This window comes from Lipophrys pholis, assembly GCF_963383615.2.
Source record: "Lipophrys pholis genome assembly, chromosome: 20".
Classification (NCBI taxonomy): Eukaryota; Metazoa; Chordata; class Actinopteri; order Blenniiformes; family Blenniidae; genus Lipophrys; species Lipophrys pholis.
Window position 1 is genome coordinate 13,828,236 of NC_137648.1, and position 17,673 is coordinate 13,845,908.

General features: G+C 45.0%; 1 protein-coding gene across 19 annotated transcripts in view; it reads left to right on the forward strand.

The window, feature by feature from the left end:
* Positions 1-16,523, forward strand: part of scrib (scribble planar cell polarity protein) — a 69,607-nt gene extending 53,084 nt beyond the window's left edge. For 3 of the 19 annotated variants that reach the window (XM_080489264.1, XM_080489276.1, XM_080489278.1), the window contains 17 exons: positions 456-536; positions 4,646-4,717; positions 4,848-4,901; positions 5,443-5,496; positions 6,109-6,231; positions 6,846-6,956; positions 7,359-7,409; positions 8,297-8,464; positions 8,800-8,959; positions 9,043-9,262; positions 9,363-9,452; positions 9,536-9,718; positions 11,270-11,409; positions 11,766-11,803; positions 12,298-12,372; positions 14,267-14,330; positions 15,245-16,523. In XM_080489264.1, coding sequence (XP_080345390.1) covers positions 456-536; positions 4,646-4,717; positions 4,848-4,901; positions 5,443-5,496; positions 6,109-6,231; positions 6,846-6,956; positions 7,359-7,409; positions 8,297-8,464; positions 8,800-8,959; positions 9,043-9,262; positions 9,363-9,452; positions 9,536-9,718; positions 11,270-11,409; positions 11,766-11,803; positions 12,298-12,372; positions 14,267-14,330; positions 15,245-15,381 — 1,821 coding nt within the window. In that variant the 3' untranslated portion in view covers positions 15,382-16,523. Of the gene's footprint in view, positions 1-455; positions 537-4,645; positions 4,718-4,847; positions 4,902-5,442; positions 5,497-6,108; positions 6,232-6,845; positions 6,957-7,358; positions 7,410-8,296; positions 8,465-8,799; positions 8,960-9,042; positions 9,263-9,362; positions 9,453-9,535; positions 9,719-11,269; positions 11,410-11,765; positions 11,804-12,297; positions 12,373-14,266; positions 14,331-14,422; positions 14,453-15,244 lie in introns of all 19 variants that reach the window. The other 16 variants (XM_080489269.1, XM_080489270.1, XM_080489272.1 and 13 more) reach the window with 14 other exon arrangements.
* The last annotated feature ends 1,150 nt before the right edge of the window (positions 16,524-17,673 follow it).

Genomic DNA, 17,673 nt, shown 5'->3' on the forward strand with positions numbered 1-17,673 from the left:
CTCAATCCAGTGATCCTGTTGGGGGGGGGGGGGGGGGGGTGAAACCATATCGAACAGTCCTCCTAAACTCTCCCCATTTATTGATAACTAATAAGCTGTCCTAACGTTCACTCTCTTCATCTTCAATGCTTTCATCACACATCTAACTTTCCAGTCTTGAAAGTCCAACCCTTCAAAAGTATTCTGATCCTTGAATATTTAATCAACATTGAATAATGCTTCTGAGCTGGAGTTGTACAAGATGTTTCTATTTCATGCCTAACAATTACTGCCCAGTTGCACCTGCATAATGTTTGACCCAGCTTATGAAACGTCAACAAGAGGAAAATCTTCCCTGAGGTTGAAAGATACGTAGTTCTGTGAAAAACAGACGCAAGTCAATACTGTAAACTAGTTACAAGCAGCTTGGCCGGCCTCATGCAGTTTAACATCGGTGTCTATTTGTTTCCCATCAGAACATCGGCACTGGACCTCTTAAGCTTGACTACAAGACGCTGGCCGCGCTGCCCACCACCAGTCTGCAGAAGGTGAACAGGGTGAGTTTCACTCTTTGTTCTTCCATCATCAGGCTGAAGGAGAAGATGTACAGGCTATGAATGAATGAATGACGTAATTATTCCCCATTCAAGGAACAGTATTTCACTCCTCTGTGCTTGTAAACATTTGGCATTCTGTGTGTGGCCCTCAGCGCCGAGAATAGACCTCTTGTTAGAAACTGACCCTGAGACGACCATTTGCCCCTTCAGGAGCACTTAAGTTCCTTTTTATGAGGATAACCCCTGAGTTACCAGTGCTGGTGGCATTTCCAAGGCCAAAACTGTACAGCATCAAGTGATTGTGGCTAATCAAGGAGCAGATGTACCAAGATACTAGTTGGATTAAATGAAAATCCCACGAAGATCCCGTGTGAAGATTAAGCTCAAGTACAGAAGAAAGGCTGACGAAGGATTGTTGGAAATGAAAGGAAACAGGAGGACAACCAAGTGTGGGGGAAGTGAGGTGGGGGAAGGGGACAGCTGCCCACGATTCCCGGCCTCTCCTCTGTGATATTTTAAACCTGCATCTGGCTCTGAATGGGATGGGAGGGTGTGTCTGAGAGGGACGGACTTGTCCAAGAGGAACGGACAAGTGTTTCAGTTTGACTTCCCAAAGTCCTCAGTGGAGTACGTCTGAGTTGACGCTCAGCGCTGACTTGTTACCATCCGGCAGTGAGTATAGCAACCTACAACGGGCTTCAGCTTCGTCCTTCTGTTGTTCTTTTTCTGTCATTTGTCTCCGCTTGTGTTGCTGTTTTTTAGTCTTTTCTTTCCATTTCTGTAGATTTTGATCAAAACTTTAGCTCCTGTTCCACCTTGGAAGTTTCAAGTGCTTTGTATTTTAGTTTACATACACATGGTCATCTTCTCTCAGCTCCAAACAGCCAAAAAAAAAGGAGTTTGTAAAAATGAAGGGTATATAAAATGAAACATTTTAATATAAAGTGTGAGGGAATGCTCAGTACATCTTAGGTTCTCGGGTAGTTTAAAAGATTTGAAATGAAAAGAAATGCATCTTGGAAAACAGTTAATTTGTTTGAGATGAGACAAGACTGTAATTACTCATAGGATCCTGATTCACATGGGAAATTATCATATAGAAAAGTATGCAAATAGAAAAAAAATAGCAATTAACCATTTCAGAAACTTTTCAGCTGTTGGTTGGAATAAATACCTCTGAAATACAAAATCAGGTTTAATATTGCACAAAATACATTTTATCATACTTGTTTGATTGCATGCAGTGTTGTGTTACACAAGTTACTTTTAAATGTAATGTAATGAAGTAAATGTTAAGAAATTATTGGTGCAAAACGACTTCATCTAACTAGTGCTCTGACTAGTCTGCAGATACGAGTCTCATGGGTTTTTATTAGAAATGATTAACAGTTCATAGAACAACAGTGTTAAGATCTTCTTGGAGGCTGCTCCTCTCATGCTCCTCTCATGCTTCTTGTTTAGCAAGTTAACTTGAGTGAGCGAGGCTTCGGACTTCCCAGTTTCTTTGACGTGCCTCGCTTCCCAACACTGCGGACAGCTCAGTGAGTCGACATGTCGACAGCGGACCCGTCTCTCGTCCCCGACACGCAGAAACTCCAGCTGTCCCCTCGCAGTGTAAAGGGCACTCACTCACACATTCCAGCCCGCTGACCCTCATCCCACCGCAGACCCTTATAGTCTGAGTCCTCGCTGCATTCTCACAGCGGCTGCTCTCATTATGACTAAATATGTCAAGGTCACATCAGATTAAGGTTGACATTGTTGGAATTCTGAGTTGACCTGTAGATTTATTTTTGTATTTAAATTTTTTTAAGATTATTTAAGTCTTTCCAGGTATCTAAAAGTGTGCTCTGTCTAAGGTTCACACATTAGTGTCATTCATGAAATTCTTCATATTTCCTGCTGCAGTGACATCAGCTGCTCTAATTTCTGCGAGGCACAGCTGGAGCTGGAGGTGTGTTGGAGCCCGAGAGTCTCGCAGCTCTGATAAGCAGTTTATTTAAAGCAGAAACCGAGAGGCCGGACTGCAGTGATGGGTCCGCTGGAACCAGTCAGGTCTTGAATGATGAGCACCGGGAAAGTTATCTTAAAGGCTCCCGGGAAAGATTTAGTGATGCAAGGGACTCTTTTTAGCTTCACTAGGCTTCAGTGTCAGCATCTATTTACAGAAGCACACAGGAATTTCCCCTCTTATCTCCTCTTAGACACTAAATTCTTTTACCTCCCAAAGATTGTGCCAACTTCGCTGAACCCTAATGACACAAAACATATCTCCCTTCATAAATCTGTTCACCGTTAGAATTTATTTTATTCATTTGGTATGGCCTAGATTGTATACAATATTATACAATCAACACAAAGTTGACTTCGTTGATGATTTAGATTGAATTTAAAGCAAAGAGTCAGGTGTTTCTGTTGGTGAAATGTAAGCATTGGTTGCATTTTTCACTCTTATCTGTGTTTATTTGTTGTTTTGATTTATTTATTTGAAAATCATAGCTGAAGGTGCAACCTTTCTGCACAGCATTGTCTGGTGTGTTTTTCCGGACGTAAAGACAAAGTTTAGAAATTTTAGATTCCAGAGCATAATCAAGAAAGGATCTGGAGTTAGCGGACCGTTAAGACAACATTTCACCCTCAAAAACCAAAGAACAAATGCATTAGTGAAACAAAGTCGACATCTAAATTAAAGCGATTCACCTCAGACTAAAAATCAAACTTAAAAACTACAGTTTACACACTTTCCGCATAAGCTTTGAACACATCTTTATGCATAGTAAGAGTATTTAACCTTAGATGCTAACACAAGTCTATTTAGTGAAGTTTACTTTTTCTATTTTTTCCGTCTCTTCACTGTATGTGTCCTCCCTCTTTCCTCTGCTCCTGTTCAGCCCTGTGTTACTCTGATGGAGCCCCCCCTGCAGGCCCAGTACGGATCCCCTTTAGAGCCCCTGGGCATTGGGTTGACTCAGCCCACGGCCCCCCTATACCACACGGATCCCGAGTCCCCAATCAGTCTTAATACAGAGCTCGATTATCTCCATGGATCCCAATTTTCCCCTAACGGAACCTCTACCACTGAGAGCGCTGGTTCCTCAACCACCATCAGTTCAACATCAGCGTTTCTGCCTGAGGAAGAGGAGGAGAACCTCGTGGATTCTCAGCCCATCTGCTTCAGCGAGAACCCTTTCTTGCTGGCTAATCGCAAAGGGAAGGGTCTGTCGGGGCCTCCGGTGGGCTACGGCAGGCAAGGCCAACTGCAGCCGTGGTTGTTCAGCAAGGCAAGACGCCTGCCCGCCTGCCTGCCTGCCTGCGTGTGGTGTGGAGGAGAAAGAAGAAGAAGCATGCTGTGTTTGGTTCACGAGTGTCGTTTGAAATGGGTCTCAGTTTCCAACGTTAAGTTAATGTGATTTTTTATTTTTTTTCTAAATCACATACCATAACATTTATCTTTCTTAGTTGGGGAAAAACAACAACAACAAACTAACAAACTGGGAGTTCACAAAGTGTATGAAAGTCAAAGAATGTCAGGAATCTCCCTGCTACACACGGTGATGAAGGGCTCCTGCAAGAAGTATTTTGTGACACCTGTTACAACCCACGCTGCTTCTGCTTTGAAGTCCTTAGAAGCATTGTACTGAAACAGGGGTGAAGAAGCAAACTATGATCTACTGTGTGTGCACATGCAACATAAAAGACCATAAAGAATCAGTTGGATGCATGAGCCCCGGAGGAATCAGACCCTGGTTGTGGTTTTAAAAAAAGAAAACAGAGAGAGAGTTTGTGGGGAAAGATGTGTTCTTTGAGCCGACATTTAGCTGAGTTATGTGTTTCAACCCAAGCTGAGCTGCTGCATGTTTTCACTGTGAGCTCAGAGCTTGCGGCACCTCGTCATTGCAGAGTCAGGATTGACTGGAATGTCTGACCCAACAGTTGTGAGCAGGTTCAGAGGTCACTGAGGAACATAACCTGCGGGAAGCACAGAAAACAGCATGTTTGCCAGCAGGAGCTTATTGTTCGTTGACGTTACTGGGTGATAAAGCCACTCACTAACCTCTGTAGTTTGTTTTCTTTGCAGTAAAACTAAGAGCAGACTTTTGTTTTTCCAGGCGCCTTCCTCTGATTTCCCCAGAACGGACAGCCCGATCAGGGAAGCACCTTACTCTCCCACCATCCAGCCGGTGAGCGCCCCTCCAATGTCCATCACCTGTTGTCGCTCCATCTTTTACTTTATGTTCTCCTTTTCCATGAATCACCTCTCGCTCTGTAGGGGCGGTAATTGACCCTCTTGACCTCTCCTCCCACCCTTAGCCCAGCCACCACTCTTCCAACAGCTCTCTGGGTTCAGGCAGGGAGACTCGTTTCGTAAGTGGGGCTCGTGGCCCTCTCTGCTCTGGCCTGGATTTATTTTTAATTTATTGAAGCATATGCTGCTTTGAGCTCTCTACCCGGTAATAAACACTAGAACTAGTTGAGTTGCCGCTCTGAAAAGCATGCGACTGCTTCTCTGCAGCCAGCTGAGTACTGACGCTTTGCCTCGTGCCGACTGAATGTGCATTCAGTGGAGAAGCAGATTGACTGTCCTACATTTATCTACTGGTCTGCTGTGGCTTCATTTTGAAAATGAAGATGAAAACAAAAGACAAACTTGTTTTTTCTGTCTCGACCAAAGCGACTGATCGTCGGCACGTCTTCACTTTCATGTAGCCGAGAGTAATAAAACATCTACATGATGGTGACCAGATTAGCTGAAGGTGAACCCTGCTAGTGTTCATGTGATGCGGCAACATCCAAAAAAAGCTCCAGTGGTTAAAGTGTGGTGACTGATGGTTGCATTTCACGTAGAAGGTTGCTGAAGATGCATTTTGTTATCACTGTCATCGATTTATTTGAATTTCCTTTGCAGGCCAACATTCATTACAGCTCCACCCCCACTGCCAAGGACAACAGCTCATCATCAGTGAGTGTCTGTGCAGCCCAGAAACATTCACCTGTTCAGATGTTTTATAGTAGAGGAGTACTGGCACATTGTGCTGTTTTAACTATAGATCACAGAATTTATTCACACACGTTTTATTCATGCCGGTTTCTGCTCAGCAGCTGCTGTCGGTCACCCGTGTTAACAGGTTTTCCCTCTATCATGTGAAAGCGATATCTCTGAAACAAAACAAAAAAATGTGTTTAAAGTTCAGCCTCAAGAGGAATCAGATTGAGGTCTGGTGGCAGGTCAAGGTCATTGACGTCACTTTTGTGCCAAGCATACTTTCAATTCAATGTCAAGGGATTATATCTACCCCATTTCCTCTCTGATCAATAAAGTGGTTGATAATATCATTGTTTAGATTGTTAATGGCGTTTAATCCAAATAATGACCTTGGCCATGAAACTGTATCTCAAATTATTCTAATTAAACTTTGTGATCACTGGTTAGTTAGCAAAGTTCTTTATCCATGTCGGGTGGCTTCAAGTTCGCTTCAACCACTGACTCCATTCATATTCAGTTCTCATTCACCTTCAACTTTGGCTGCTCTTGAGGTTTTTTCTTTTCCTAAATGTTTTCCTGTCCTTCCAGACACGACCTGGTGCCATCCAACCTGTCGGCCGTGTGCGGCCGAGCACGTCCCCCGGCACGCCTGAAGGCCGCAGCCCCAACCCCTTTCAGCATGGCCCCTCCCCCTTCAACTCCCAGACCTCTGTAAGACCCCTCACCACCACGTAGGGCTGCTCGCTCTCCACCTTCAGCTCCGAGCTGCAGACAGTTACTGCACAGTGCGGTTCCGTCTCACAGCAGCTCCACATAAATATGGCACACAATAATCTCAACTTTTTTTTCCAAAGAAGCTCGAACCAAAGACAGGATGAACTTTAGTCTCTCTGTGACCCCCCCCCAGGCACACCTGGAGGCCGTCAGCATCTGAACCACACAACCATCCAAGCTCCTGACATACTCATCCATTCTTCTGTCTGTTAGCGTCATTAGATCAATCAGGAATTTAAAAAGATTGTTTCACAAAGGTGCTCATGCAGAATAATCTGCTTCAGCTTTACCGTTCCAAGCCCTACTTGTCTGTCTTGGCATACTTCCCTCCTTTCTCTCACTTGAAACCAGCTGCCATGCTGCTCACTTGATCTCCTCCTCAGTGTTCTTCAACTTTGCTGGTTTTGTTCATAGTCTCCCCTCTCCCCCATGTCTCTGTCTGTCTCTGTCTGTCCTCCCCTCCTCTTCCTCTCCTCCTTCCTCCGCCCTCTTTTACCATATGAACCCTTCTTCATTACCCCTTCCCTCACCTTCCCCGCCCCTCGCTGCAGCCTCGCGCCCCCTCCCCCACTTCGCCCGACGAATTCCCCATGAATGTCAAGCAGGCATACAAGGCGTTTGCCGCCGTGCCTCGCTCACTGGCCGTGCTGGAGCCGCCGCAGGTAGGCCGCGTTGCCCGGGCTCCACCGGGTCACAAACAACACCAAAAAGCATGCTGTGCTGACTGGTTGGTGTCGTCCTGCCCCCTCGTCCCCTAAACCTCCTCCCCCTGACCGGCGCGAAGCCCACGCCTTGTCGGGGGGAGGGAGGGTCCTGTGACGTGCTGTGACGTGTGGAATGCGTTCATCGTTGGTTTTCGTACTCCGCCGCCATCATCTGTCATGCTGGTGTCGTCTCTTGATTCATTCAATAAGCCATCCGTGTGTGGATCGTGTACTAATACTCAGTCCCTCTTTCTTTGTAATCCGTGTCCTGGCTGCTCATCAGTCTGCCTGCTCAGTGTTTTTCTTCTGTGCCCCGATGTCTGTCGCATCTTTAACACTCGTGTCCCGTTGTGCTGGCAGGACCTGTACGGTGTCAAGAACAATTTCTACCCAAAACAACCGTCTCCAGAGGTAAGCAAACATATCGACCTGAATACATCACATTTCATTTCAGGTACAGCCGTCTGTCATAACGCGTTGACCAGAGTATGAAGCGCTTCTCGATTTTAAGGATTCTCAAACATTTTCATGTGAACTTTCAGAAATTCATTTCATAATGTTTGTCCCGATATGACTCGATTTTCATTTATTTATTTTGAACATGTAAAGACATCATGAAACGAGTTGACAAAAGGATTGGGGGGGATGCAACTTAAAGATAAAAGTTGTTTATATTATCCACGTGTTTTCACATGTCCAAACTTATCTATCTTAAATATTTCACAAAAGTAAATGTGTTTCTATTCTCAGTGCTACTTGGCAATAATTCTTATACCATTGATAGCCTGATTATGTTCCTTTAATAGATACCACAAAACACAAAAATCATTAGCCACAGCAGATTTCAAATATGACAATGCGATTTATAATCTTTTCTTTAGGGAAACTTATCACGTACATTTCTTGAAATGGTATACTTGCGGGAGTTTTATGTCCTTTGAAAGTTTTTATTTTTATTTTTTTTGCTTCAAATAAATTCTTCACAAGCTTGTCAAATGTCTAAAGAGACTATCCGTCTCACAGAAAGTTTTTTTGTCTTCTGGCACATTACGTATGAGAGCCACATTTATGGAATAACAATCCCATGAATGTACAATTACTTATCTGAAAGTAAAGTTGTGAGGTGGTGGAAACTTACATGATGAAGTAGAACAAGTGAAAATAGTTTCCTCATTTCCACTTGACACACTAACTTTTAAAAGAAAATGATTTATCTCAATGCGTCCCTGTACTGGGGCCTGTAGGTAGTCAAAGCGTGCCAGACTTCACTGTAGTGATGAATCATGTGGCCTTTTCAGCCTGAGTTGGTCAACGAGGTGTTTGATGACCCCGATGGTCTGGAGGGAGCCGGGACAGGGAAGACCAGCCCGCTCTCCCCCCGGCTCCCTCTATTGTCCCCTGACCGTCGGGAATATATGAGCCTGGCGGCAGTGCCTCGCCACTCCAGGCCCACCCTGGACATGCAGGTACCCTCCCCCACGCCTCCCACCACAGCTGCAGCCGTCCCGCTGTCTGCCGGGGCCGAGGTGTGCTTGGCTTCATCGGTGGTGGGGTGGTGGCTCCCAGACGCTGGGAGGCCACATTGCTTCTGTCAAGTTAATCGATGTGGAATCAGCTTCATGGTGTTGGGTTCTAATTTAAAGGCTGATGACTATGATTTTATTTTCCTCTGGCAGCCTTTGTCCTATCCTTCTTAAACTTGAATTTTCAGTTGTGATGGGTTGCTAATGCTCAGAATGCAGCACGAATCTGTTCTTTACCTTTAACCCCTCCTAACCTTGCTTTATTTGACCTCGTGCAGACTCCTTCTCCTGGCGGTAAGAACAGCCCCGAGCAGCGATCGTTTCGGGACCGACAGAAGTACTTTGAGATCGATGTGAAGCAGCAGACCCCGGACAAGCCCAAACCTCGAGTGTCCCTTGTTGGAGAGGATGACCTCAAGAAGATGAGAGAGGAAGAAGGTTTGTTCCCTTTGTCTCCAGTCGCTGACCACAGCATCCGACCAAGCTAATCTTGCCATACGTCCGATGCTTTCTCTCAACAGCGAAGAAGTTTGAGCAGCGGGCGCGCGAGTACCTATTGGATGAAGACGAGGAGGATGACGAAGAGGACTTGGCTAAGCAGGTGGCTCAGATGAAGGCCACCGGTAAGGTGTTGCTGGATGGAGTGGAGTATAAGGTGGAGCCAGTGTCCTCGCCATCTCAACACTGCTCCACACCCCCAAACTACAGTGTGACACCACCTAGCTACTGCGGCAGCTCGGGGTAAGAATAATTTTTTTTCTAAAAAGTCTTTTTTTTTTTTTTGGGTGGGTGCGTAAAACAAATTGAGAACTTGGTGTTTTGTTTTGTTTTTGTTGCATAGGCCGTCCTCAGTCGATGGTAAAGGAGACTCTGAGAGGAATTCCCTGGAGGACAGCTTCAGACTGGAGCAGAGGCCCAACTCCATGACGGGGTAATCACTGCACAAAGCTTCACACCTGTAAAGCTCTACGTGCTGTTCGTCACATCGCTCATCGTTTTGCTTCGTCCCCTCAGACTGATCCCGGTTTACCCCGGGGAGTCGGCTGCTCCGATTCGCACGGCCAAAGCAGAACGCAGACATCAGGAGAGGCTCCGTATGCAGAGCCCCGAGCTGGCTGTGGCCCCCGACAAAGACCTGTCTCCTGCAGAGAAACGAGCTCTGGAAGCTGAGAAGAGAGCCATGTGGAGGGCAGCACGGTAAATACAAACAGGTCATGCACACAAAGGCCACTTTATATGGGTTGTATGGAGGGGTTTTTTTGGTGGGGTATTTGCGCCTTCGTACATTTTGGGTGGCAAAAAACAGTACTACATAAAGAAGGAAAACGCTTAATGTTCAATATTTTCTATCAAAACAGCACTAGTGGAAATGTTGGGTGATTGATTTTGAAAAGAATAATGTCGCTTCATTTCTCGACGCATTGATGGACTGAGCCCCATTCAGTTATTATTATATTTCCTTCCTCCCACTCACTGGGGGGGAAAGAAAAGGTTATGTGATTTCTGATGACTTTGGTTCTAAATATATGAATCTGTTCTAAATATATGAGTATATGAATCTGCACATGATCAGTAGCGATGCTTTCAAAATGTTACTTCTGTTGATTCAGCGTCTATTTTTTAATTTAGTGATTTATTTGAAGATTATAGTTGAACATAAACATATCAGACTGAGATGGGCAGCATGATTAATAGGAGAGTCTTTCCTGTGTGGCCACTCTCTCCCTCTCTCTACTGTCGTGTCCACAAATACTGTCCTATTTATGCTATCTATTATTCCTGGCTTTCCTGAATGTGTCGATGTTTTACCTTCCATTCTTTGGTTGTTTTTTTTCCTCCCTTTTTCTGTCTGTGTGCCTCTCTTCCTCCTTTCCATCTTCCTCCTGCATCCTGGTGTACTTTTCATTCCTCCTCCTCTTCCTTTCTTTCACTCTGTGGCCGTGTGGGGCACCACAGGCCGTATGGCCTGGAGGAGGATGTTAGGCAGTATGAGCAGGACCTGGCTAAGAGGCTCTACCAGGCCCGAGTGAGGGCATCTCAGGGCTCGGCCGCGGCCCCCCAGCCCCCCACCGCCGCCGCCTGCACTTCCTCTGCTGCCTCCCAGCTCAGGTCTGCTCCTCGGCCCCAGCCGCCAGGGCTGGACGCACGGCATCATGGGGGGTGTGCCGGGGTGCTTTGGTGTTGGGGTATTTTTCTGCTCGAGGCCGAGTTTTGGAAAGGCCCAAGCAAGCACTTGCAGCGACTCTGACAGTGCTTCCACGGCCTTTCTCGTGCTGTCTTGCTTCTGCACGTCTTTGCCGTTTCCATCTCCAGCTTCCTTCCTTCCTTCCTTCCTTCCTTCCTTCCTTCCTTCCTTCCTTCCTTCCTCTGGTTCTCGCCTTTCTTCTCTCTGTCTTGCCCCCTCCCACCCTGCTGCTCTTTTATTTATGCATTGCTGAGATAGTTTTTTTTTTTTATTCATTTTTGTACTAACACATGACCCGCAGTAAATTTGCAATCTGTCTGTGAGTAAAGGGTAAACCTACTAGCAGTAGGTAGTCCTTTTCCTGGAGTGCCTCCCTTTTGACGTGCAATGAAATTAAGCAGTTTTTTGTCACAGCAAACCAGGACAAGGAGCACCCAAAACTGGTAGTGTGTGTGGCAGACGCCCACCCACGGTGGAGTGTTTGTCTCGCCGTGTTCATCAAGACGAGGTCCGTCTTAAAGCTGTTGGGAATGCGGCTCTGATCGCTGGTGTTCCTCCTCTAGAATGAAGTCTCTGGAGCAGGACGCACTGAAAGCTCAGATGGTCATCGCCAAGTCTCGGGATGGGAAGAAACGTGGGACACTAGACCAGCTGACGGAGTCGCCCTCACCAGCCCCGACACCCTCTCCCACTCCCATGGAAGGTAAGAAGCACAAATGTTGGGTTTTTAAAAAGTTTTATAAACATTTAAAATCAGCAACATATCGTAGTATGTTAGTGGAAATGTTACCGGTTAAAAGGTAGAATGTGTTTGGGGGTCATAGTAATCTTTAACATTTTGATCCTCAGTGTTGGATCACTGAGCTCCCACCACACAAGTTGTATTCAGCATCAGTCACATTGAGTATTAGTCTCTTGGACTCAGCAGCATTAGAAAAGGGAAACTTCCAGCTCTGTCAGCGAAAAGCTAAACAAACCAGATTTCCAGCAGAAAATAAATAATTCAAATGCTGCCTGTTGTTTGTCTAATGGTACGATGATGCTTTGTGTGTTTGACAGAGCTCAGTCCTCGAGGAGTAACCTCACCAGGCAGGCTGGTAAGCACTCAACCTTTTTCTCCTCCTTCATTTGGCACAATTTCTCCACTTCTCCGTGAGTCTGTCTGTGTGTATTAAGGTAAAAAAAGAAAAGGCTTACAGAGTTAAAATGATCAACCATCTTAAAGAAGGATGTAACGGTGACTTTGAAGATTGATTTTGGGCACCTTATTTCACCAAGGAACTGAGGAGGGTTCTTGGTTTGCAGGATGGAAATGGTGAAAAATGGTAAATTGTCAAAAAAAAACCATGGATAAAGCATGTTGTTCATTGTGCGGTCAGAGCGGAGCGAACCTGTTGTTCTTCCATCATACGCCAGGCCTCGCTGTTGAACTCTTTCATCCATTAGACTTTCTGCCTCCTCCATTTCCTTTTCCTCTCATTATTTCCCTTTCCCCATCCTCCCCTATACCGTCCCACACTCTTCCATTTTCTATGTCCTGTCCTTCTCCTCGCTCCCTCGATCTGCTCATCCCTGTTTGCTATCCTTCTAGTCCCTGTCATCAAAGAAGTTTGACTACCGACAGTTTGCTGCCATTCCTTCTTCCAAACCCGTATACGACATCCAGGTATTGGCTGCATGCTGAGCTCCTGGGGGCCCCCGGCCTCCTCCCTCCCTCCCTCCTGGCTTTCCCCTGTAGTGTGTGTTGATCAGGAGGCATCGGTTTGACTGCACTCGAGGTCGCCGCTCGGCAATCGACCAGCACTTCCCGCTCTGCACGGTCGGCGGTGTGGCTCACTAACTCTCACTTGCACAGTTAGGAAAGAGACTCTTCGTGTAACAACACGCCCAGTCAGTCATCCTCCCATCCTCCCTCTGCCTAACACCTGTGTCTCACAAATGTAGAGGATCAACAGTTTATCTGGACATTGCTCTCTCTTCTCAGCTGACTAATCAATACGTACAGTAACACTGAACGGCTACCAAGATCCAGACAGGCTTTACAATCCCATTAACAACAATTGGTTCCGGGGGATTTTAAAAAGATCGACAAACAAAAAAAAAAAACTGCATCTCATCCACTCTCACTTTCACGTCCATCAGCTGTCTCGTTCCACGCATGAGTCACATCAACACCTCCTCACCGAGTTCCCTGCTCTCATTGGTGCACACAAGGGGAAGCAGGGAAGTCCCGGAGTAGTGCCGGAGCTGCAGTGAGCGCTGCTTCTTCTTTGGAAGTGGTCTTATATCTTTGGAGTCACGCTGTCTGTGGTCTGTGCCGATGCCAGTCTGCTCTCCTGTGTGTGGGATATTTGGTGGTTTCCAACGTCGCACAGTGGCAGCAGTGTGTTTCAGTCCTTCTCTGGTGGTTTGTAATTTGACTGTATCTGCATTATAAATGTGTTCACATTGTTTCTCAGAATCTGTACAACAGATCAGTTCAAATGTATTTGACTGAATCAAGTGTTGTTGTATTCACACGTCTCAAAGCGCCAGCAAGCAAATCTTTCCCATTGTAATTAGGCGTAATAGGCATACCTTTTCTAGAAAGTCTTGACTCTTGACTGATTCAAAAACAGAACCACATGAAAATTGGAGTTACAATATTAGAGACAACTTGTGTAAACCATTCGCCTTTATTCAGGCATCAAATCAATTAAAAACTCCAAAAGGGAACTGAAATGACAAAATGCAACCTTGTCTTTGAGGTCATACACACAATACAGGATATATGTATAAACCAGTGGATGGGTTCATTCTCCTGAGGTTCCCAGGAGCTGCTAACAGATTCCTTACTGGTAGATCTTTAAGTCAAGAGATAGAAAAAAGAAAAAAACTGAACTGTGAACTTTTGGCTCATCATATAGCAGCTGCTGCCTTCAGTTTAAATGATCTTAAGATTTTTTTCAAATGTTTCTCATGTGCCTCATAGATTATTTATACTGAAATAAGTGCATTTGTAGAAGAAAGAAAATTCTTAATGGACAAAAATGATCCAGATGTTGGTAAATGCTAACCCTCACATGTGAACACGAATATAGAACTTGAAGACGATATGAAACGATACACCCACAGTGAGAAACCTCATTGAACAAACTCTTTGTCGTTTTCTTAATCAACATGTAGATTATGCAGCTCTCATGAACTGAAATCTAATCTGGTGACATTGTCAACACTGTAACATGCTGCTTTGTTTTCCCCTTGGTGACTCTGGTGCTGTGCTGTTTGCTGTCTCTTCCTGGATGTGCCGACCCCACACAACAAACCCCGGAACTGATGACTAAACCCCACTTTTTTTTTTTTTTTCCTGTAACATGCCAGTGTTTTTCTGGGGGGGTAGTAGTTGAGTAGACACACTCTGGCTTGTGGCTCTGACGGATTGGGAGCTTCAGCGCTGCCTGCTAAAGCTGCAGTGAGCGACTGGCACGTTTCTTGACGCGGTGAAGGCTTCCCCTGGGGGTACGGGGTCACTAAACCCACCGCCGCCGCTCCCTTCTTCACACCCTCCTCTTTCTTTCCAGTCCCCCGATACAGCTGACGACTTGCAGTTCATCCACGACGGCCACGACGGCCCCGGCAGCCAAGGTACGTGTGATTCCAGAATACTTCACAAACTGAAAGAAACGAGAAAATGAGTGACTCCATCACCTCATCCTCTTGTATCCCCTTTGATTCAGGTGACTACTTGGGATAGGCAGCTCCTCTTGGTAGGATACTGCGTGCATGTGTTTGTTGCTACGTGTGAGGAGAGTGTGTCATGTTTGCTAGTTTACTCTCTAACCTTTTCGCTGAGTGGCGTGGCGGCGGAGTCAGAGGACGATGGGCTGCTGCTCACCAGATAGAAAGCAGCTGTTGATTAACATCAAACTGGAGGAGACTTTTTATTTTTTTTTATTCTTTTAGCCTCCACAGTCTAAACCTTGCATGGATGTGTGTTAACGCTGCTGCAGGTCACTACAGAGGCACTATGTGTGTGTTTTAGGCTCTTTCGTAACCTCACTCTGGAAAATTGGACAATGAACATGTAATGAAACCGCTCCTTCTTTTTGGACACGTGGTTTCCCGATTATAACACTTCTTAATTTGTAATAATAAAAAAACAAAAACTTTAATGATGTCATATCATCTTGTCAGGCTATATATATATACTCACACTGTTATGGCCTGTTTTATACAAACAAGTCTCTTTTCTGTCTTATGTGATTATTCACCTCCTGACTGGATGACCGGGTCATAGTACATTCTTTTTGAATGAAAATGCATTTAAAGTCACTTTACTGAAAGTAAAGCTTTTTGGTATAAACTCTGAGTGCTTTTCGCCACTTTTGTTCTGTTGCTGTGAATGTGGGTCGTCTCTCGCAGGTTTAGGGGATCCATATACTCTCTCGTCAAACCCTGCGCAGGAATTCCTTCTGTCCCGCTCTCCACAGCTAATGTTGTCCAGCAAAAGGAAGATCCGTTTCTGACATCGTCTGTCCTTTGTTTGTTTGTTTTCCTAGGGCCCACTGCGAGCACCGAGGGGGAGGTTCCCACCCCACCGCCTGCCACCTCCGCCCTGGAGGAGATGGCCATGTACAGCAACAAGCGCAAATTGAGGCAGGGCCGCCGCAGCCTGGAAACCGCTGTGCCCACGTAACACCTTACTGAGGGAGGAGATCCCAACCCAGGATGCAAACACACACACACACACACACACACACACACACACACACACACACACACACACACACACACACACACACACACACACTCTCCATGCACTGTGGAACACTGGCAACACCCGGCAGCATCCACAGGAGGTGCACATTTACCTAAACACTAAACATCCCAAGAGTAAGATTCACTCGCCCGTACACCGTATAACCACTGCAGAGACTCTGAAAGCTGCCACACGTAGACGCTCGCTTACATCCCGCGCGCCAGCCTCGCCTCGTTGGCGAGCGGCTCTACACTTCCTCTAGGGCAAGAACGAGCTCGCATGATTAGTTAGGATCGCTACTTACAGACCATCCTTTAAAATTTCAACATTCATTTTGACAGTAGACTTGGATCTGTTTTAAATTTAGGTTGGGTTTTTTTATTTTTCTTTCTTTTTTTTGTTTCGTTTGTTGTTTTTGTTTAGTTTTTTAACTTTTCTGCGCCTTCTGTGATTTTTGCTGTTAATACAAAAAAAAAAAAAAAAAAAAACAGATACTGGAAAACAAAAGAAATGGGTCATAGTTAAACTAACTGGTTGATATTTTAGCCTGTAACATGTCTTATGTTTCTTCTGGCTTGGGCGCACAGGAGTGTATATAATTGTGGAGAGAACATCCTGCTACCTTCATAGACACAAAATGTGGCGATTGTTTAAAAAAAAAAAAAAAGAGAGAGAGAGTACATATCATTTTTCTTTTTCTTTGCACTGCCACTGATCAGCTTTTTAACAACGTATATCTTTAATTTATTGTTTTTATTATCTTACAACAAACTAATTTCAATTAATCAGTCCGGCCTCTTGTGTTTAAGACAACAACTGTCTATTTATCCTTAAGACTAAATTTCCATTGATCCAGCTATAAGTTGCATATCACATTATTTTATATAGTTTGGGGGTTTTTTTGTTTGTTTTTTTAATCCAGGGGCTTTTTAGGCATGTGTATCCAGTTGCCTTAAAAAAACAAAACAAAACAAAAAAAGCCTAACTGTTGCATGTTAGTTTTTACGAAGCAACAGTCTCTCTTGTCTCTGTAGACTTTAAAAAAAAAAAAAAAAAAGAAAGAAAAAAATCTCGATTTATGAATTGTGTTATTACATTCCCCGGTAGAAAATACAACTACACTGGAGACAGGAGCGTCGAGCAGGGATTCCACGGTCGCAAACGTTTGTTTTTGGGAACATGCATTTGAGCATCATTTATGGATGAATGGTACTTACCCCGCCCTGTTCTGGGGTGTATTTTTTTAATCAGTCAATGTGAAGCATATATTTTTTATCCTCGCGCCACGAGGAGCTCGGCCACAGTGACGTGAAGGTAGCAGGTGTTTTATTTTTGTCTATGGTTAATTTAAATCTGATGCCACTGAAAATCATTTATTGTGTGAATAATGTACAAATACTGAACGGAAACAAATTTTTTTTTGGGGGGGGGGGGGGGGGGGGTGTTGAAACTGAGCCAGTCTTGACGTACAAGTGTCCCCCGACTGCTGATGCGCTCTCATCATCGGTTCGGACAGGCTTGGTGCCGGGACGCGCTCTGCATGTTGTTCAATGGGAGATTCATGGGAGGAAGAACCTGTTGGCGTTTCCCTGTCGACACGTTGATCTCGTTCAGACATTCAGCTCACGATTTGACTCGCTTGTCAGCGTACGTACCTGGCGCGTATTTCTTGCAGAATCACAGCATCGTAGCATTTGTGTTAATTTAATGTTTGGTCTTCTAATTCTAGCTTTTCATGTTGCTCTCACTGACTGAAATTCAGTTTGATAACATCTGCAATGGCTGAGATCTGTTTTTTTAACTTTTGGTAGGTAAATCTTCTTTTGTTTTGTTTTTTTCCAGATGGGTTTCACTACATTACTGATGCAGTGTTTTAAGTTTCTGTGTTAATTGTTTTGTCCTGAGTTTGGGGGCTTTTACTTGCAAATAGGTCAGAGGGGAAAGGGTCAGAGGTCCTAGGGTCAAGGGTTATAGCTCATACAAGACTGTAACTAGTGAATTTGTACAACCAAAGAAGTCTATTTTGTGGTTCAGGAATAATAAATTTTACTTTTCATTTAAGAAGCTGATTTACAGTGTAGTGTCTTTCCTGCTTGATTCACATCCAACACTCACACACACTCTGAGGATGAACTAAACAACCGGCACCCGGAGCCCGTGGATATCAAAGCTGATGAAGTTCAGTCTGTACGTGAGCTTACGTCTCTTGGGGAACCGGACGGCGTCTCC